Raw genomic sequence first — 21,875 nt, 5'->3', positions numbered from 1 at the left:
ATCTTTCTCAGTAGAGTAAAGATACATTTAAGCCCCGACCGAGACCTGACAGCAATCAAGCTGATCACAAGGTTGTGCCTTTGCCCAGGGTGGGAGGCAGCGAGGCTAAACTTGACGATAAACTCGACTAAAACGAAGTACATGATTGCGGGTAGAGACAGAGATAGGCCTAGTTAGTGCAGATATATGTTGCCCTTTACTGGCATTTACCAGATTTGCTGGTAGAAAACTTGTACTTAGAAGGCACAGAATGTTGCTAATTGACAAATTGAGAAATTAATTTGTGGTGGAATTCGAACCCACGATCCCGTATTCGCTAGACCGGTGCTTTAACCAACTAAGAATAGACGGAATAGAAAGCCAAAGTGAACCCGAGCCCTCACCATGAACATTCTTTTTTTTTCACGAACCATCTCTTTTTCGGCTTAGATGTCAATCCACAACACACCCGCGTATGTGCCCAATAACGAGTCTGGAATAACTGGTATACTCGAGACACTTTAGTGCCCAATAACTACAAGTGAGAGCGTATTATTTTTATTTGAAACCGAGGCTTACTCTCGCACTCCGCATACCTAGCCATCAAGCAGTCTGTTTGCTGGTGTTCAATTCAGTATTGTGCGTTTAGCACTAAATTGATTTCCGAAAAAACTTCATCGACTTCCGCTGCCTTTCCTATGCGTTAAACATAACGTCGGAAGTAGTGCGCTGTATAGAAAACCAGATTTACTGTACAGCGCACTACTTCCGACGTTATGTTTAACGCATAGGAAAGACAGCGGAAGTCGATGAAGTTTTTTCGGAAGTCAATTTAGTGCTAAACTCACAATATGCGTCGAGAGGTCGGCACGGTTAGTGCTTAAGCCTGGAGCACATAGCGTCCGTTCCGTCGAGGATTGCGTTTTTTTTTTGACAGTTTTCCCATGGGAAATGTGTCACACTACTGTCACGCACACCCAAACGTATGCATTGTGTGGGGCACTTTAGTGCTGAGTTAGTAATTGATGGCTGATGGGGATGTGTTTAGAATTTGTTTATCTTGAAACACTTGTGACATGTGACATTGACGTTTCCCGTGAAGTTAAAAGGCGTATAACTGCTGCGAATCGGCCCTTTTACGAACTGTGTAACCAGGTTTGGTCCAGCAACCTTGCAAACGCAAACAAAATTCGCTCTGTATAAGATGCTGATTTTTCCTGTAGCTATTTAACAGTTACTAGGTGTGTTCGGAGTGTTTAATCGCAAAGTGCTGCGGACAATTATCGGTGGGAAACTGTGAAAATGGTTTGTAGCGCCACGAGCTGTTCAAAAAAAATAATAAAACACGACAGACTCCAGTGGGCTGGACACGTAGTACGAATGTAGAAAGACAGAATAGAGGAAATAATCTTTAGCAGGGAACCAGGTAGAGATCGGGGACTTAGTGGGCGACCAACACTGCTATCATATGCTGTTTCACCAAGGAAAGCATTTCTTAAAACCCAATCCAACTTCCAACTCTAGATGTCTATGAACTAGCCAGTAGCCCAAGTACTTGGACATTTTCTAGCTATTCAACTTGACCTTCCCATTTACGCTGATCGTAAGGATCAAGCCAGGTGTTGAACAGAAAGGTCGTTTAATGAAAAGTTTGTGCAATCCCAGATATGTACGACCGGCTATAAAAAAAAAGACATCTTTAGTGAAATGAGTTCCGGATGATCATTTTTCTTTCCAAAATTCCCTTGCATTTCAAATATGAACTATGAATTTAAAACTCGTAGTTACTCACCTCGCTTCACTGATGGAAAAAATACTAAATTTGTCACGTCGTAGACATGGAATTTCTCTTTTTAGGCCATACCACCATACCTATCATTCTACTTTTATCATCTTTTATTAACATTCTGTTTGTAGTGAGGTTAGCAGTAATATTTAATTAATTATTATAGTCGAATATTTCGATACATACATTTATCTGTACATTTTCAATCAAAGCATATTGACTATGAAACGCATTTCGAATTGTTATTTTGTACACTATTTTATATACAACTCCAGATTTTGAAAAATCCTTATCAGCGTCCATCACTAAACTTTTTAGAAGAATTCACTTTTTGGTAATTTATCATAATTGCGAAACGTACAGCCATGCCGCTTTGTATAAAGCGACTATTTCGACTAGCCTTAAAATACGCATGTTTAAGTTGTAAAAAAATATGAACAACAAAAGCAAAGAGAAATAAATATTACATCTGGGTGAACCAGGATATCCACGAATCATTCTTTTAAATAATTATTGCTTACGCATAATGCTTTCTAGGACCAAATTTTGGTTCCACAACAACCAGCGTGCCACCACAATGACATCAGTAGTAATTAATTATTCTAATGCAATTAACTCTATATCAGTACCGTACAGTATTCACAATATTCTTTTAATAGGCTATTTTAAAGCATAAATATGTGCACTTACCAAGACAGCAAACTTTAGCTGTCCGATTTACTGGAAAACTCGATAATCTCCACCAGACAGCGACCGAACTCCTCCAGGATCATCCGCTCGGCCGTTCGAATGTTGCATCCTCGCTTTTGACACTCGTCCGCTTGCGCAATCATGCATTGGACCGTTGCTTCGATAACGTCCGGAGTCATAAAATTGTACGGCTGCTTCGACGGTGGCAACTGTGTGAGATCAGGTTCGTCCGAATTGGTACGTTTCAGTCCGGCAACTGCCACCGTTGCTGTTCCGGCCGATATCGATGGTTTGGTTTCGACGAAAGCACCACCACCACCGACAGCTCCGATAGGTTTGATATCACTTGGCCCACCTAAAATCATGTCAGTTTGACTGACCTCTGCCATGCTGTCGTCGCCGGATAGATGCTCCAAGATACCTCCTGTTCCGCCAGCAACGACTCCCCCCACGCTATCTACACCAGTCAGAGACGTTGCGTATTCGTACTCTTTTGCGTATTGCTCGGTGTTGCGACAACCTATAGGGCCACCGTGCGCGATAACAGAGATACACACGGGAGAGAATAAAAATAAAATAATAATAAATGAAAACGTTTGAGCCTGGGCGATTCACTGATGTGCTGGGAAGACATAGGCGGCTTTAGATGTGCGGTAACGGGGGATATGTTCAATATATTGCCTAGACATAATCTAATGAAGTTCGAGTTATGTATTAAAAAAAAAATGTTATTCTAGAAAAGCACTTCTTAGTCAATTATTAACTTATTGACGTGATTTTTGGTGCACGGATAGTATTGACTCCAGGTGTACAAAAAGAAATTAAAAATTATTTGTGTCGATACTCTCTAATCTGAGTAGGTAGAGTCTTATACAGTTTGGGCAGGTGTACTTAATTTAAGCACGTGTCGCTCTAAGTCAATTTCAAACCAATTGATTTGAATTTTGTATAGGGTTAGATACTGTACGTATCTCACCAAATAAGTTGTTAGGTACAAAATTGACTTAATTATAGCGACAACTATCCAAAATAGATACACCTTCCCAAATGGTACAAGACCCTATGTCTATATATTAAAATTACTTGCATTCATACAACTACTGTTAGTACGTTGCAGTAATTATTGCATCCACATTCTGCCCCCTCCCTTCTAGAACCGCCCGCGTGTAGACGGTTTTTGCTGTGTGCTTGTTTACACCGTTTGTGTATGCTCGCTCGCTCTATGCATACGCATAGCTAGCGCAGCGAGTGCTAAGTGTATAATAGGTAGATAGATAGCAAAGCGGTAGAGGCAATAACGATAGAATGCAGCAGCGCACGACACAAATTCAAAGATATGCTTTGCTTTCATTGTGCGTCGATAATTTAATAAAAAGAAGATGCTGCAATCACAGTTGCAGCACTGCACTTACCTATGCACTTGCAGTTGGCCGAGCAGGCAATTTTCGCCTCGTAGCACTCGCAGTAGTTCTTCAGGCAGCCGGACCGTTTGCAGTTGCAGCCCTTAGTATGCAGGCGGAGGGCGTCCTCGTCGGCACTGACGGCGCCGATTTTCGGCCTGGAAGCGACACGAGATGATTTCATTTAGCACGAGTGAGACTCGGAAACGGTTTGCAGAGCAAGAGAAATGACGCGCTAATCACGTGGGCAAACAAATCGTTGACAAGTGAAACTGATGGGTTGGGATAGAAATTGGCTTACTTTGATGCGTTTTTTTTTGTATTGAAAAAGTGATTATTAGCCTGGGACAGAAAAACACATTTCACTGCTGTGCACTTTTTAGGTTCAATTTTAGTCCCATATCAACTATGCAAAATTTCAGTCCGATCGGCAAAAATATATTTTAGCGCCAGCCGTTTTATGTTTTCATACGATTTTATGGGGAAAAATACCTTTTTAAAGAAAAATCGCCAAATGTCCCTTAGTCCCTAAAAAACAAATCGATGAATGATTTCTGTTGGAAATCTTACACGAGGAACCAATCTTTAGAAGACCAGAAAGTGATCTAACGCATGTGAAAAAAACTTATTGACTGAAAACCGAATAGCAAGGCATCGCTGTTTAACACGTGGGCATTTTTTTTTATTACCGTACGGGACTGGGCCGAAGAGTCCCAGATTTTCATGAAACTTTTCATGAAACAGGCACGGCTCATGAATATATGAACAAAAAAAATTGAGAAAAATTCAGGGTTGCCTATTTTACCGGAAAACTCGGGTGGAAATTCTTTGTTTTCTCCTGAAACGTAAGTAGTACTACGGTACTACTTACTTTGAAAAATCATAACTCAAAAATGAAGCATCATAGAAACAAAGTTTTTTTTTGAAAAAAAAACCATATGATATATGCGTACATGGTTATTTTTCAAAAAAAATTACCTTAACTCAAGAAAGAAAAAAAAATCCATTCCTAAAATTTCAGCGATCAAAGCTTATGAAATTACCTTCTCGAAAATATTGTTTTGAAAATTTTCCGCAAGTTCGGGAACAGTATTTCCGGCTTTTCTTTTTGAATTTTCTCAAGGGTGGAAAATTTGGAAAACTTTTTCCTTTTCATATTTTTTTTGGATTCCTGAGAAAATTTGCTGTCTTTTTTTTTATTTTTTTGTTTCTACGAAGCTTTATTCTTGAGTTATGATTTTTTAAAGAAAAGGCTTATATGACACATTTGGACATTATTCAACAAAATTGGCCATAACTCAGAAACGAGAAAAAAGTGCATTCCAAAAATTTCCCAAAAGTATTTTATTGATATTTTTTACGAGTTCGGGCTTGTTTTTCCGGCTTTTCTTTACGAATTTTCTCAACTGTGGAAAATTTTGTGGAAAACTTTTTCCAGTTCATATTTTTTTTTTATTTCTGAGAAAATTTGCTTTCATTTCCTAAACAAAACTTTGTTTCTATGATGCTTCGTTCTTGAGTTGATTTTTGCCAGGGGAAAACAAATAATTTCCAGCTGAGTTTTCCGGGAAAATAGGCGACCCTGAATTTTTCTCACTTGCGTGCGCAGCTTTTTCTTTTTACTCGCTCGTTCTCTTTGCTACACGCACGAAAGAGCGAGATAAAAGAGGGGGCAAAATGACCCTCTTTCATCTGTTTCTTTCTCGTTTTTGTTTACGAGAGTGAGTGAGAAAAAAATAAAAAAGTTGCGCATGCTAGAAATTTTTTTCATTTTTTTGTTCATATATTCATGAGCCCAGGCTGTGGAAAAATTGTCATGAAAATCGGAGACCCTTCGGCCAATTTGTACGATAATAAAGGAATAAAGAAATAAAAAAAATCTTATTATGTTATCGATCAGGTATAGCTCAATACATCGACATTCCAAACTAAAAATATAACAGATGGCACTTTTTTGTGAGGTAATAAAATCGAATTTTCTCGGTGAAGAAGTTGTTCCGGAACACGAGGTAAACATTAGCGTGGGACACGAAAAGACATTTTACTCCTGTACACTTTTTGAGTTCAATTTTGGCCCCATATCAACTGTGCAAAATTTTAGCTCGATCGGAGAAACTATATTTTAGCGCCAGGTGTTTTTAAGTTTTCATACGATTTACTATGAGGAAAATCACTTTTTTCAAAGAAAAATCGCCACAGATTGCCTCTTAACCCCTAAAAATATGTCGATGAATGATTTCTACTGGAAATTTTGCAAGGAACAAACTCTCTGAAGACCGCAAAGCGATCTAAGGCACGAGGAAAAAGTTATTGACTGAAAACCGGATGGCATGCCAACGCTGTTTAACATGTAAGGAATAACAATAAAAAATAAAATCTCGTCATTTTATCGATCGGGTAAGGCTTAATAACTTTTTCCACGAATGTTGCATTGCTTTGCGGTCTTCGGAGGACCGATTCCTCGTGAAGTTATCTACAGAAATCATTCAACGATTTATTTTTAGAGATCAATGGTTGACCTCAAACGATTTTTCTTTAAAGAAGTAAATTTTTCCCATAGAAAATCGTATGAAAAACTAAGAATGGCGGGCGCTAAAATATAGTTTCTTCGATCGATCTGAAATTTTGCACAGTTGATATGGGATCAAAATGGAACTCAAAAAGTATACAAGAGTTGGAGTTTTTCCATTTTTTATATTTTCCCATATAAACCGTGTACCAGGCTAGTAAACATAGAAAGTTGTCCTTTCAAACCATTCTTGATTTCTATTCACTAACTTTTCACAAAACTATCCCGTTAACTAATGCCGTTTTTCTTTATTATCCAGTTCCAACCTGGGTTGGAACTGGATCAGATCACAGTTTCAACCCCAACCCGACTTCGGTTTCGCTTGTACTAAAGTTTGTTTGACGTTGTTTGTTTACACATTTTCCGCCAATCCAGTTCCAACCCAGGGTAAAAAAGAAAAACGGCATAACAATCACGTTTTTCGTGATTTTTCCATACGATTTGACAGTTCTTGACTACCATGCTTCCGTGAGCTTGAGGCGAGAAGTTGAGAAAGTTGAAAACCGAGAGTAGCACAGACGCTGGGCTGTCAGCGCTGGAAACTAGTTGCTATAAAAGTTCTTGCATGCAATTTGCACTGCTGGCGCCAACTGGGAGCATCAATAAAAATGTAAACAGCAGCCATCCCATCATCCCTAAACTAAAGAAAGTACATATATGTAAGCTTGAATGAATGCTGTTATTCTACAATATAACAATAATTCAGCTTGTAGACTTGTAGGGATGCACATATTTTTTGACAATTTTTCTGAGTTTTGGTCGACCAATGCAAAAAAAAACCTTATACTCTGAGTAGAAAAAGACCGATATAACCATAATGATTAGGTTATCAATAGAATACGGTCGATAAATCAGAATATGATACATGAAAATGAAAATTGTTTCCACAATTTTTTCCACTATTGAGGAAAATCGGTTGGAAGTCCGGAAAAATTCTTATAAAATATTTTTGGAAGGGAATTATAGTCTGTGAAATTTACAAGATGTGGTTTTTCCAAGGTTTTTCTCCGTTCCTGAGTGATGATGACCAATTTTGTGGACATTGTCCAGATGTAGGTTGATTTTCGATCGTCTCTATTATTAATTTGCACAAAATTGAAGAAAAAACACACCTTAAAATTTTACAGAATGTAGCTCATAAAATTTCCTTTTGAAAAATATGTTTTTTGATTTTTTTCGCACTTCGAAAATAGTTTTTCCGATTTTTTTAACCAATTTTCCCCAACAGTGGAAAACTTTGTGGAAGACAATTTTTATTCTGTTTTTTTTAATTGCTGAGAAAATTTGATTTCACAAAAAACATTATGTATACGATGCTTCGTTCTTGAGTTATGATTTTTCAAAGTAGGTGGTGTCTTTGGAAAATGATTGTTTTCCACTCCATTTTTCGGAAAATTAGGCGACCCTGATTTTTTTCAATTTGGTTTTTCTTCATATATAGGTATATGAACTCTACCAATGAAAAAAAAATCGTTAAATTCTGAGAACCATCATACCAATTTGTACGATAATAAAAAAATCCCCAGATTTAACCCTAATTTTGGTAAAATCCAGATCAAACTTTGAAGGTTTTCCAGTTTCAACATCAATTATAAATTTATTTCACGTATTCCTATTACCAATGTTCTGCTATTCTGCTATTTTCAACGCATCCCCTGGCATTTGCCCATCTGCGTTGTCTTTTCACTAGGCAATAAGTCTACCAATTGATGTTTATGGGCTTGCCGCACCAAGTCATGTTGCTAAGCCAAACACCCCACCTACAACTGTTGGGTAGGCACCATTGTCCCGCCCACTGGTCTTTTACAGCTAGTTGTAGGTGCATGTGTGCGTGTAAGTATTGGTGTGTGTGTGATAGTGTTGATGTATTGCAGGCGCCAACTCGTTCTAATCCACTCTGATTGCGAACACCCTATTGAACCAATACCCTTAAATCTGACAATCTATGAAATAGAATGAGTTAAGCGTTTGTACATAACAGCCAGTTATTGTATTTTTTACGAATAATCAGACTTTGGCGACGAAATTGAACTCGCCCTAATATGGTACTAACCTAACATTTATGACACATTTTCGCCTTCTTTCCCCGATTCAGGCGAAACCAGCTGATTTTGTTATGAAAACATAAACAGCTGGTAGCCGAGAACAATAAGGATGAACGTAAACATCGGTGAACCAGCTGGTTTTGTTGTGTAAACATGACCAGCTGGTGGACCGAGAACAAAAGACTTTAATGGTAAACATTGAGACGGCCGGCAAAAACTGTCACATTATCGGACGAGTTGCAAACTCCCTGCGACTGAGATTGACAGCGAAATCGAAAGCGAAATATGAGTACGACGAAATTTATTGCATCAAAGTCTAAGTCGAAAAAAAATTCGCAATAAATCAAACAAGGAATATTAGTATTAAAGCAAAGATACAACGAAGCAACGCCCCGAACCTCGAGACCCAGGTAACCACCAAGCACTGTTGTAAGTACTTAAAAGGCCATCTAGCAGCTTTTCAGTGACAATAAGCTCTGCACAAGGTTTTCAAATGCTTATAGCATAGACTTAATAGACTTAATGTTGCTTATAGGCCCGGTAAACCATGAGCAGTAAAGTAGGCCGTATATAGGTATATACCTAACGTTATCTTGTAGGGCTTGCAGGTCTTGTCTATAAGTCGAATAACACGGCTGTCAGTGCTGTTGGACGGCTTGTCGTGTATGACAGCTATGTCAATCAAAAGAGATTCTAAACAAAACAAAACTAAAGACGAAGCTCGAGACGAAGGATGGGAGTAAAACTCTGCGGAAATTGTGTTGCTAGCTGGTTGCAGCATCAAATTGATTAAATGACTAGCAGCTTCTATAGATTTTCGCCGAGGATTTTCCCCGGCATATCTGCCTCAAGTATTTATAACTAATTGCTAGCGATCTGAATCTGAAGCTGAACTGGAAGAAGCTGCAGTGCCGTTGATGTTTCCTGCATTAGGTACAGACGGCATAAGTTTCGAGCTTCTAACTAACAGCTAGGGTTTTCGCGAGAATTTTTATTTTTCTGATATCGTCATGGATTCCCCAGGAAATTCCCTGAATGTTTCTGAATCTGCACTGTTATCACAGTAAGCGTTATTGTTACTACGTTAATAAAATCATTCTCTGTTACGACTCTAACTTGAGTAGACGCGTTTTCTATCAGGTTATGGGCCACAGCATAGCCTCCATAGCAACAGTTGTTGATAGCGTGAAAACAGAGGAAAATTTTTCGTAGATGTGTTCAAAGATGTCGTTGAGGAGAACTGGAGACGGACTTTCACCTCCTTTAAGTCAAGTGTCAGGAAATTTCGAGCAAGGTGTTGTTAATCAAGAAATTCGCGGTTCAGAACAAGTAGCTGGGACGTCGGGCCGGAATCAGCAAACTAGGATGAGTGAGCAGAGAATTCCCGTCGGCAGTGTGTCCCACAAACCCTTGGAAAATCTGAAAGGCCGGAATGATTACGCACAAATTACGCAGCATGGGCGTTCGGCATGCGAATGGTCATGATAAAGGAAGGAACATGGTGTGCCGTTGACCCTCCCGAAGGCGTTCAGATCAGCGACGAATTGTCCCAGCGAGCTTTGACAACCATCTGTTTGAGTATCGAGCGTTTCAACTATAGCCTAGTTTAAAATGCTCGAACGGCGCAAGAAGCATGGAGAAACCTTCGAGCGGCTTTTCAAGACAGTGGAAAATACCGTAAAATTAGTTTGTTGCGAAAACTTATGCGGATGGAACTGGAAGAATGTAATTCCGTCGAAGAATACGTAGATGAGATCCTGACCACCGAGCGTTTCAACTATAGCCTAGTTTAAAATGCTCGAACGGCGCAAGAAGCATGGAGAAACCTTCGAGCGGCTTTTCAAGACAGTGGAAAATACCGTAAAATTAGTTTGTTGCGAAAACTTATGCGGATGGAACTGGAAGAATGTAATTCCGTCGAAGAATACGTAGATGAGATCCTGACCACCAGCCAGAAGCTTAAAGAAATTGGGTTTCCAATCAACGATGAGTGGCTATCACTAGTGCTGATGATGGGACTTCCTAAACGGTATGAACCCATGGTGATGGGCATGGACGCGTCTGGAGTGAAGTGGACAGCTGATTGGGTCAAGTCAAAGATTCTTCAAGACGTTACAATCGATGGCTCCAGTTCCGGCAATGCGAGCGATGCTTTGGCAGCACGTCCTAAGAAGGCAATGAAGAAGAAGGATAAATCCAGCATCCAGTGTTACAAGTGCGAGAAATTTGGACATTATGCATCGGAATGTCAAGGCCAATCGAAACAGAAGCACGTCAGAGATGAAAAGAGTTCAAGACACCGGAAGGCTATGCGTTACTGGCAGTTCATCAATCCAATAGTGTTCCAGAAGAATGGATCCTTGACTCAGGAGCAGGTGATCATATGTGTAGAACGAGAGAAGCACTGATCGATGCCGGGGAAGTTTCGCATCAGAACTAGCAGTTGTAGCCTCAGGGTCCATAGAAATCGAAGCCGATGTGAATGGTGAGTGTTCTACGCTAGATGTATCAAATGTATTATGTGTTCCAGACCTGGCTGTGAATTTACTTTCCGTGAGTCGAATTTGTAAGAAGGGCTACAACGTTACTTTCACGAGCCGGTCGTGTGTAGTGAAGCATGAATCAACTGGAACGATAATTGCCACTGGTCGCGAAGCGGATGGTTTATACAAGCTTAACCAACTTGGACAATCCAGTGCTTGCGTAGTACGTCCATCTAATCTGGAGCTATGGCATAGACGATTGGGCCATCTGAACGTTGAAAATATCAAGCGGCTTTCTCGCATGGTCCTAGGAATGGATGATCCGGTCGGTTCGATGTCACCGTGTGTTCCTTGCATCGAGGGCAAACATCAAAGATTACCCTTCAAGTCAAGTGGCAGAAGAGCAAATGAAATTCTTGAAGTGGTTCATTCAGACTTGTGCGGACCAATGGAGAAGACGTCAATTGGAGGCAGCCGATTTTTCGTTACATTCATTGATGATGCTAGCAGGATGGTGTCGATATACTTTCTGAAATCGAAAAATGAAGCGTTCGAAGTGTTCAAGCAGTATAAAGCAGAATCCGAAACTCAAACAGGTCGAAAGTTGAAATGTTTCCGGACCGATAATGGAAAAGAGTTTGTTAACAAGCAGTTTGAAGACTATCTGAAGGAATATGGAATTCGACACGAAACCACCGTTCCTCATAACCCGGAGCAGAATGGCTTAGCGGAACGTATGAATCGCACAATCCAGGAGCGAGCGAGGTGCTTAATGTTCAATGGAAAGCTAGGAAAACAGTTTTGGGCGGAAGCGGCATCAACGGCTGCCTATCTGATAAATCGGAGCCCGACGAAAGGATTACCTGTCACACCGTATGAAAAATTCACGAATAAGAAGCCGGATTCGTCAAACCTTCGAGTCTTTGGATCAAAAGCGATGGCGTACATTCCGAAAGTCAAGCGTAGGAAGTGGGATGCCAAATCCACGCCGTGCATTTTCATCGGTTATTCGGCATACTCTAAAGCCTACCGTGTGTACAACCCAGCAAGCAAAGAAGTGTTTGAAAGTCGAGATGTAATAATCCTGAATGAAGACCCTGCAGCGGAGATGGAGCCAGCTCGTAACACAATCGATGAACCTTTGGTATCCTTCACAAATTCGTCAAGCGATGCGACTATTGAAGAAGTAAACCCTGGGTCTACAGATCGTGACGAACCGGATGAACCAGTTATCCAAGCTAATGATGATCAGCCCTCGGATCAGCCACAACAACCGTGCGCGCTCACAATTTGCTCAAGAACTTCCTATGAGGCGTAGTGAGAGGGAGCGCAGAGTTCCAGGCAAGTATACTGGCTTTAAAGTGACGTTCAGTGCCATCCCACAGAAACTTGCCCTTTCACAGATACAAGAGAATGAAAAGCTTATGTCCCAAGTTGGTTCGGCGACCCCGCTAGACAGGAAAGATGATGCGTTCCACGTTGGTTCGGCGACCCCGCTGGACAATAAAGATGATGCGTTCCACGTTGGTTCGGCGACCCCACTGGACAGAAGAGATGATGCGTTCCACGTTGGTTCGGCGACCCCGCTGGACAGGAGAGATGATGTTCCGAGTCAAGAATACGATGACGGCAAACTGCCACCAGCATATGGTACGAAGGATCCACAGACAACGGAAGAAGTTTTGAATCGTGCCGACAGAAATCAGTGGATAGAGGCCATGCAATCCGAGTATCAAGCATTATGCGATAACGAGACGTGGTGTCTTGTTGATCTTCCCAGAGGACGGAAGCCGTTAAAAAATAAATGGGTTTACAAGCTCAAGACGAATGCAGATGGTACGATTGAACGCTACAAGGCCAGGTTGGTGATAAAGGGATTCTCTCAAGTTAAAGGTGTAGATTATACTGAAACTTATGCACCTGTAGTTCGTTACGCCACGATCCGATATCTTTTGGCGCTGGCGGCAGAGCTGGATCTTCATGTGCACCAAATGGACGCGGTTACAGCATTTCTACAAGGAGACTTGAACGACGAGCAAATTTATATGGAGCAGCCAGTTGGTTTCGAAGACGAGCGTGCCCCGGCCAAAGTTTCCAGATTGAAGAAAGCTCTCTATGGCCTCAAACAAGCGAGCAGAGTGTGGAATAAGAAGCTGGACAGCAGACTGAAGCGTATGGGATTGAAGCGTTCCAAATATGATACCTGTGTGTATTATCGGAAAATTGAAGACAAACTGATTATAATTGCTGTGTACGTAGACGACTTTCTAATTTTCGCAAATGACGAGAAGATGATTGAAGATGTAAAGCACCAGCTTAGTGAAGAATTCAAAATGAAGGACTTAGGAAAGGCAGAACAGATTCTCGGGCTGCGCGTGATCAAATCAAAAGATGCTGTTTCTATCGATCAAGAACGTTACATTGACGAACTTTTGGAGAAGTTTAATATGAAGGACTGTAACCCAGTTTCTACTCCTCTTGATACGAATCAACGACTTTCCAAAGAAATGTGTCCTAAAGATGATGACGAAAGAGAGAAGATGCGAAAGATTCCATTCCGTGAGCTGGTAGGAGGACTACAGTTCATTGCACAATGTACAAGACCTGATATTAGCCATGCAGTTAGTGCGGTGAGTAGCTATTGCAGTGATCCTGGATTTGCTCATTGGACAGCGGCAAAACGAATACTTCGATACCTCCGTGGTTCCAAAACTTGCAAGATGACGTACAGGAAGACTGGTGCTTCCAAGTTTTCTGGCTATAGTGATTTTTTTTTCTGTTCGGGTGAGCCACTGCGACCAGTATTTAGATCTTTTGTGGCATTACCCGTATCCTTAGTATTTAGTGCATGTCGTACTACTCCATTGTCATTGAGAGGCAATGAAGCATCGATTTCTGTACAGTTCCTGTTTTGTTATCCCAGAGGTGTAAGAAATCGATTGCGATGAAAAGGTTCCGTTATCATAGAGATTTAAATCTCAGTGAAAGAGCGCCCCTAATCAAACACAATCCATTTGCATTCTGAGAAAAACAAAACGGTGGTACTGATATTTATCCATGCATCGGAACTCTAGCCCCATCCATGTCTTGCTTCTAGTTTAGTCCCAGGACAACAAAGAAAAACCCGGGACTTTAGGCTAGTTGCAAAATTTTGTCAAATTAGAGAATGTGTTCTGCAATAAGAATGCACGTGAGTCCTTGAACTACCAGAACTTAACAGTCCTTGATAGGTTAGTACGCAATCAGATACGTAAGCATGTTTGTTTTCCTAACATCAAGTGTAGTCTCGGGTAGGCAAAGTCCGATTCTTTAACTATCAGCAAGGCAGAATAAATGCAATTTTAGAAACTGTCGCCAGTAACAAGGACTTTGTACCATGAATCCTTATTACCAAAACACATTACCCCAACTTGACAAACCGGATGTCACTAGGGTTCGGTTTGGTAGATCTTGAACCGTAACGCAACACATAAAGGCGATCTACCAACGTTACGGGCTCCGTCAAAGATCGAGCATATTTTAAACCCCCTCAACCATTCATCCATCAGCACGGGTCGCCTGACACCTTGGATTGGGGTTCCCTGTTTAGTGGACTTTTACCCCCGGAACAGGTGGTCCGTAGTGTTATTCTTAGCCAATTGAGACAACCGCTACCGACACTACACAGCTATCTAGGCTGATCGGGAAAAGAAGTTAACATTGATGGTTAACTTCATATGGACCCGAACAGTCGGGTGGCTATAGTGATGCGGATTGGGGTAACGACTCCGAAACTCGGCGTTCCTACAGTGGCTATGTCTTTCTTCAGAGCGGTGGAGCAGTCACATGGAGTTCTCGAAAGCAATCAACCGTTGCTCTTTCAACAACAGAAGCGGAGTATATGGCATTATCATCGGCAACTCAGGAAGTCATCTGGTGGATTCTTGGACGAGCTCTTAGGAATTGCCGATCCGATAACCATCAAATGCGACAACAAAAGTGCAATCAGCTTGGCTGAGAAGGAAATCGGATACTCGGCAAGAACTAAACACATTGACATCAGACACCATTTCATCCGAGAGCAACTGGAATTAAAGTCAATGAAACTAGAACATGTTCCCCCCAATTTTCAAGCTGCGGATATTCTAACAAAGGCGCTACCTGGCTCAAAGTTAATTGAAGACAGGAAGCAACTAGGTGTAATATGAAATTCCGCTTAAGGGGGGATGTTATCACAGTAAGCGTTATTGTTACTACGTTAATAAAATCATTCTCTGTTACGACTCTAACGGCGATGACATAGTGCCGCTTCAAAGTGAGAGTGAAAGTGCGCGTCCATAGGATTTTCGTGAATTTGCTATTGTTGATATTCTTCTTTGCGGCTTCGCACACGCGCACTCCCACTCTCACGCGTAACTATAACGGCACCCTAACTTGAGTAGACGCGTTTTCTATCATGCACTAATAAATAATGCATCCCATCTTGATTCTCTCTTCCTGCAATATAGACGATTGGCTATTGTATGCGCACATAAGGGCGATGGGGTTTCTCAGTGCCAGAATTATGCGAGATGTAACTTAATCTTCAAACACTGAACTTCAACTAATAACTAACTGATTTATTGGCTTAATTTCACTTCATGGTATTTTACAATCTGTAACAGTTCACGGAATAATGATGCACGGACGGTTGGTATGTAACCCTAGACCTTTGATACTGTTGCTAATGAATTGATACTGATCCCAAACTAGTTACTGGACATCTTATATATGATTTAAGGCTTGTTGTATAAGAAGAAGGCTATTCAATTTAGAGCATAATGGTTTCTGAGTTCTTTGTACAGTAATAATGCAGTATATAATACAAAGTGTGAGTAAAAACATCGCAATCCATGACTACAATACAGAATGCACTTTGACGACAGTAGATTCTTGCTAATCCGTTAATAATGAATGAAATATACGTAAACAGCTATATTTGATTTATTATTTATATAGTTCCTACTGGATGCTTCAACATTTAACTTTGGTTCAGTTTAAATGTGGTATTGTGCGAGCTAATATCATGGCGTATTGGTAGAGCAGATGGATGCATGACGAGAACCGAGTTTTGAAGAGGAATCCTCGAGATCCTTAACTGGAATCACAAATAAGACAAACACTACCCCGCCCGTACAAGCGAAACCGATCTAGGATAGAGAAGGGTCTTTTTCCACTCTAACCCGGACTCAAACTGCACTGGGGGGTGGGGGTCTTCATAAATCCCATAATATTGAAGGGGCGAAAAAAAAAGCATGGCTACCCATGACTCCATTTTCAACAGAAAAAATGTTTACAAGCAATAGTTGGAAAATATTTTTTCAATAGTTGCCATAATTTGTAATTTTTCAATAGTTTTTTTCGATTGTTCTTGATTTATTTTTGTCCCACCCCCTCGTACCCGATGAGAGGTCTCGGTCTCGGACATAAAAGAAAAATAATACATATTTGCATTGGCCTAAATAGTTATGCCCTATGAAAGTTGATATGAATTCTTATACGACTTTACCTGTACAGGGTCTGTGTCATTTGGTATAATGTCATTTTGCATAAGGCCGTTTGGCATAAGGTCACTTGGCATAAAAACATTTGGCATAACGGTCATTTGGCATAATGGGCACTTGGCATGATAAAGAAGGGTGCATTTCGGTTATGCCAAATGTCCATTATGCCAAATGACCGTTATGCCAAATGACCGTTATGCCAAATGTCCCGCTCCCCCTGTACATACGTCCCAGTAAGTAAAAAAATAGTACTTTATGCGATGCAATGCGTGCATTCTTGTGTGACTCCTGGTTGTCTGGAGTCACTCGGTATCGATATGATTAAGACATAAAAGCAAATGTCAATGCCATTCAGTACTTACTTGAACGCGCTGGGATTCCGTTCCAGCGTAGCCCGAATCGCCTTCTGCCGTTCCTCCTCGTTGTCCAGATTGTTGTAGCAATCCCGACAATTGCAGTTGTAGCAAAACTCCCCGTTCGCGAAACAATCACAGTACAGTTTCAAGCACTGCGACTTGGTACAATTGCACGGTCGCTTCTTGTAGGCTTCATCGGGGAACATTGTCCCCACTGCGGGCCCTTTCCGCGTTTCATCTTCCGATCCACTAACCGATTCGCGCTTGACGGAAATTATCGTGGGGTTGCTGCTATTCAGGGACGACGAACCGCTTAGAGTGGGTTTAAGCTGATGGGAAACGCTGCTGACACTGGAGGGAACCATGACAATTTTCGTTTTGGACCCACCAGCCATTACGGTCGTTCCGCTTAGTTGGTTCAGCTGCGATGCCGTTAGATTGGTGACGGCTTCGGTGGATTTACCATCATCTTTGCGCACCACCGCAATATATCGAGTAGATTCCGGATCCCGTCGGAGAACGCTGTGAAAGAACGACAGTAATGTGTGAGTTTGAAGAAATTCTCGATATTTCAACCCCTGATAATCATTTGCTTTTTTGTGTACCGTCTTGCCCTGCTGATTTGACTACATTAACGGCATTATTTTTAAAACTGTATTAAATATCAGAGATATTCCCCACGCTGGGTCGATCATTGTCGAAAAAACGGGTTATTACGGTACTAGACACTCTCGGAATGATTAAATTCAACTTACCCAGATTGACTGCTGCTGGCAGACAGGACCCTTCTGACAACTGTTTGCGATCCCGAGGGCAGCACTCGGGTTTGTTGCCCCGATGCAGCAGCCCGTACGGCCGTTACGTTCCCATTGCTGACGACATAGGTCTTGTTGTTCTGTACAATTATTTTCGAACCAGCTGGGGCAGCGGTGCCGGACTTGCTCATAACTTGAACCACCTTATGGCCGGAGGTGGACGCGCTGCCCGCTGAGCTGGAATTCTGGTTCAGGAATCTAACGTACTGGATACCTTTACCGGGGATATTTATTGCTTGAATTTGGCCAGTTTTTTGCCCCACTTGGATGGCGCTTTGGGGCAGAACGACCTTTTGACTCGGTTTAGCGAGCGTTGTGATGCGTTGCACTTGGCCGGCCGTTGTGGAAGTTCCAGGAGATTGCTTCAGCCGAACAATTGTGGAACTGTTTGAAGTGGAGGCTCCCCCGGGGAGGACCTTGACTGGAGATTTGATTGCAGAAGAAATTCCGGTAGGTTTGGGCTTTTCCACTTGAACCATGTGTTTTTTGTTGTTGAGCAAGCCCAATTGATGAGCTTCGGCAACGGTGAGAGTTTTGGTGGTGGAAGTACCCGAGGGGCCCATTTTGGTGTGGATTACAACATGCGTTGCGGGCCTCGTAACGGTTTTGGGTCTGTTCAAAGCGCCACCTGCTGTCGTGGTGGAGGTCGCTGTTGCTGGGACGACTCGCCGGATCATGGTTTGTGTTTGCACCTTGGGCTGCATAACGACACCACTCTCGCTTTTGACTAAATGATACGTAGACGTGGTGCTAGCGGCGGTAGTTGGTGACTTTGCATTGTTGAGTAACTTTACCGGCGCTGCTGTAGGCGTTGTTTGTTTCTGTATATAGACGACTTTTCCAGCTGCGTTTGTGGCTCTAACGAAATTTGCCGGTCTCGGGGCTATTCTTGTTAAAGTTGTTGGCGTTGCTATAGGTTTGTTGTTGATCACTCGTTTAACCGTTATATTAGGGCTTGTAATCATTGTTTTTGGTTGGGCTGGTTCTTCAAATGATTCCTGAAATTGAAAAAAAAATCTATGTTTAGTAGACACATTCATTGAATTTAAGGTCTGAGCAACATCTCCACACACATGCCTCCTGGAGCCCTGACTGTCTGTTCACCAGGTTAGAAGTGGTTCACAATAGCGTTTGCACAGAGAAACAGATGTCACATTCTGCTCACTTCCCATCGAACACCTTTTTAACGATTTATTCAAATATTCGGTAGTTGGTCAATTGACCACTCGCGGCATTGGTATAGTTTTTGCTTGTTTGACTTTTGCTCACTACCGCCACCTAGGGGTGGTCCGGCCAAGTACAGTACGATTAGCATTGGGCGGTTGGAAATATTACGTCTGTTTCTATGTAGCGTTTGTTCCGGTTCAAAACCATGCCTGCTATCAACTGCACAGAAATTTTTAAGAACTGATACAGCGTACACAGCGATTTGACCTTCCCGTAAGTAAGACCCTATCAGCCAGCACACAGAAGGTCAGGCCATCATGGGACCTCCTGTCCAACCTTGCCGGGAACACCTTTCCAACGGATCCAACCCAGTAGACCGATGCCACGACAGCAACCCTGCCAGGATGTTCTCCCCGCGGGCACTTAATCGCTGTAAGGGGGCACCGGTATGACCTACGTAGCCGATTCTGATCCCTTGGAACACCTCTTGTATAACGTCTAAACAAGCCGTTATCCGAGTCCGTGTGCCACCTCCTCTGTAGCACGTTGAGTTGTCCAAAAAAAAGTCTCACGAAACCTACTGCAAGCCTATCCATATACGTGAGAACAAAAGATGTTTACAAAGTTCTTACAGATAGATTAACACGGGAAATCTGAACACAAACCACTACCTTACAGGAATTTGGATTGGTCAATGTATCTATAGATTCACAACGGTGTTGGGTGATAGCCGTTAATAAAGGTTACAACGAATCTATCGTCCGCGGGTGCTTCACATTCAACATGTAAAAGAATAACATCAATTATAAAATCTCAATTTTTGGCGAATATTGTCAAGCTTATAACTTATTTCACAAGCCTCGGATCAATTTGCGATCTTCGACAAAGTTTTTCGGCATATGCTAGACTATAACTCATAGTTATGGTGACGAATTTTCCAACTTATGAGAAAAATGCAAAAAAAGTAAGTTTTTAAATTCATTCCATATAAACGTTAATCGCAAACACAATCACTCGCTTCCAAATTTCATTCAAATTTTGCAAAGTTATTTTGGACACTAAAAGAAATCGGAAAAGCTTTGTTCCAAAAAAGGGACCTTGTCCCAGTCTAGCATTCAAATTCGTATGAAGGAGGGTTAGATACAGTATTTACCATATCACATCACATTACCTATATGAACTTTTGCTGTAAATACAACTTCTCACCTCAGATTTGATGTAAACGGTCTCTTCCTCAATCTCTTCCTCGCCGCCAGAGTATTCCACTAAATCATCTGATCCAACCAAGGTTCCCTCGTCTAAAGAATCGATACCAAGCTCCTCCATTGTTTGATTATCGAACGTGTACTCCTCATCTGAAATCGTTAATTTTGTCAGTTTGTTCAAATCGTATTGTTTAAATGCCTAGATTTCGAACGTATTCAAATGAATGCACACGGAAATCACTCTTTCAACGCACTGTTTTGAAATCAAACTGCCATGACAGCATTGAATACTCACCAACTTCCATTTTTGCCAGTGCTAACGCCTTCCTAAGTTTGATATCAAGACGCACTTCAAAATAAACCGTTTGACGCAATGGATTCAATTACACAAGTTACACCATTCGGTTTCGATAAATTGCCTCCGGAATTCGGAATAACGTTGTCCGCGATCCTTCTGTCGCTCGGGACAGCCAGGGAAAAACAAAAACACCCCCTGCAATTTCCTACTCCTTTTGGGCGGTCGATAGCAAGGGTCGCAGAACTCGCCGCGAATCCAACTGGAAAAATCTGTCAGCGCTTGGTGGAGTCGTTTTTTTCGGCCGAATTTTCCACTCTCGGCAAATCGATGCCGTTTCACAATTCGGGCGGAGTTTTTCACTTTAACTTCAACCTAATGGCTGGGAATAACACTTTTTGCCTAATTTCAACGCTGTTTGGTGGCAATTTTAGCAAAAATTCATACTAGCAAATAAAAATTTCAAAATCAAATTTATATTTTCTTCGTTTTGCTGCGCTTTTGGCTCCTATTTCTTATTGGTAGAGCTGACAGATAACCAATGCTGCCAACCGCAGCAAGGGGAGCGTCCGCGTCTTGTTACGGCGCAGGGGCGTCGTCGTCAGACGTTTGCAGACGAATGATGGCTAGGGTGGACCCTTGAGAAGTATTGCAGAATTTTGTCCGTGAAAAATCGCAGCTTCTAATGGCCTGAAGTACGCAGGGTCAGATATTTGACAAGGAAAGAACTCAAGAAACAACATTATAGTTTGACACTATTAATGAAAAATCCATCGAGTCAAACAAGATTGAGCATTGGTTTCTTTTTGGACAAAATTTAATATTGTTCGTTTCGTGCGGTTGAAAATCGGAATTTTTCCACCTGATCCGCCCATCGTGCTCTCTAGAGTGCATTCTTGTACCAACCGGATGGTTAGCAAACACCAACTTTGCAAGGTTGTTGTCCGGCTTTCTTGCAACATGCCCTGCTCACCGTTTCCTTCCGGCTTTGCCCATTTTTTGGATGCTGGGTTCGCCGTAAAGTGCAGCGAGCTCGTGATTCATCCTTCTCCGTATTGAACTGGCATCACTGTTCTGACACCGTTACGTGAATTCAGTCAGGCAGCGAGCGTTACCTTTTGTTTTGTATAACGTTATTAATAAAGTTACTACGCAATTTCTGAATCGGTCGTGTCGTGTTTTTTATTCCGCCGAATTCCGATATATTCCGGGTTGATTAATACTCTGCGAACCGTCCGCCCACAGGTTATGGGCCCAGAGTAATCGTCGCGTAGGAAATTCCGGTCGAAGTGTCGTTTTTTCGGGAAAATCGAACGGAAAAAGTTTCGTCGTTGATCGCCGGTGTGTGCTAGCAGCCGAAAAACAAAATGGCTGAACAGGCACGATTTCCATTTCCAAAATTGAATAACCACAATTTCCAAACGTGGAAATTCAAGATGGAGATGATGCTCGTCCGAGACGAGTTATGGTACGTCATCGATGAGGCTGAGCAGGTTCCAACAGCGGCGGCAGCTTTAGCCCAGTGGAACAAAGACGACCGGAAGGCTCGCGCTACAATTTGTT

General features: G+C 41.8%; 1 protein-coding gene across 1 annotated transcript; it reads right to left on the bottom strand.

The window, feature by feature from the left end:
- Nucleotides 1–1,852: 1,852 nt before the first annotated feature.
- On the bottom strand, nucleotides 1,853–20,838 carry LOC109431046 (protein lin-54 homolog). The gene is made up of 6 exons (XM_019707179.3): nucleotides 20,313–20,838; nucleotides 20,019–20,167; nucleotides 17,586–18,643; nucleotides 16,837–17,352; nucleotides 3,868–4,013; nucleotides 1,853–2,975 (listed from the first exon to the last, which is right to left on the bottom strand). The coding sequence occupies exons 1-6, from the start codon at nucleotides 20,320–20,322 to the stop codon at nucleotides 2,470–2,472; spliced, it is 2,385 nt and encodes a 794-aa protein (XP_019562724.3). The 5' UTR covers nucleotides 20,323–20,838; the 3' UTR covers nucleotides 1,853–2,469.
- Nucleotides 20,839–21,875: the final 1,037 nt, after the last annotated feature.

Source organism: Aedes albopictus, chromosome 3, assembly GCF_035046485.1.
Source record: "Aedes albopictus strain Foshan chromosome 3, AalbF5, whole genome shotgun sequence".
NCBI lineage: Eukaryota > Metazoa > Arthropoda > Insecta > Diptera > Culicidae > Aedes > Aedes albopictus.
This window is presented reverse-complemented; position numbering and strand designations above follow the sequence as displayed.

Bases quoted from the DNA above. Each gene is read 5' to 3' on its own strand.
- LOC109431046 (XM_019707179.3), bottom strand. The intron at 17,353-17,585 runs GTAAGTTGAATT...GTTCTTTCACAG, and splicing joins GCCAGCAGCAGTCAATCTGG to CGTTCTCCGACGGGATCCGG. The intron at 2,976-3,867 runs GTAAGTGCAGTG...GTGGCCCTATAG, and splicing joins GGCCAACTGCAAGTGCATAG to GTTGTCGCAACACCGAGCAA.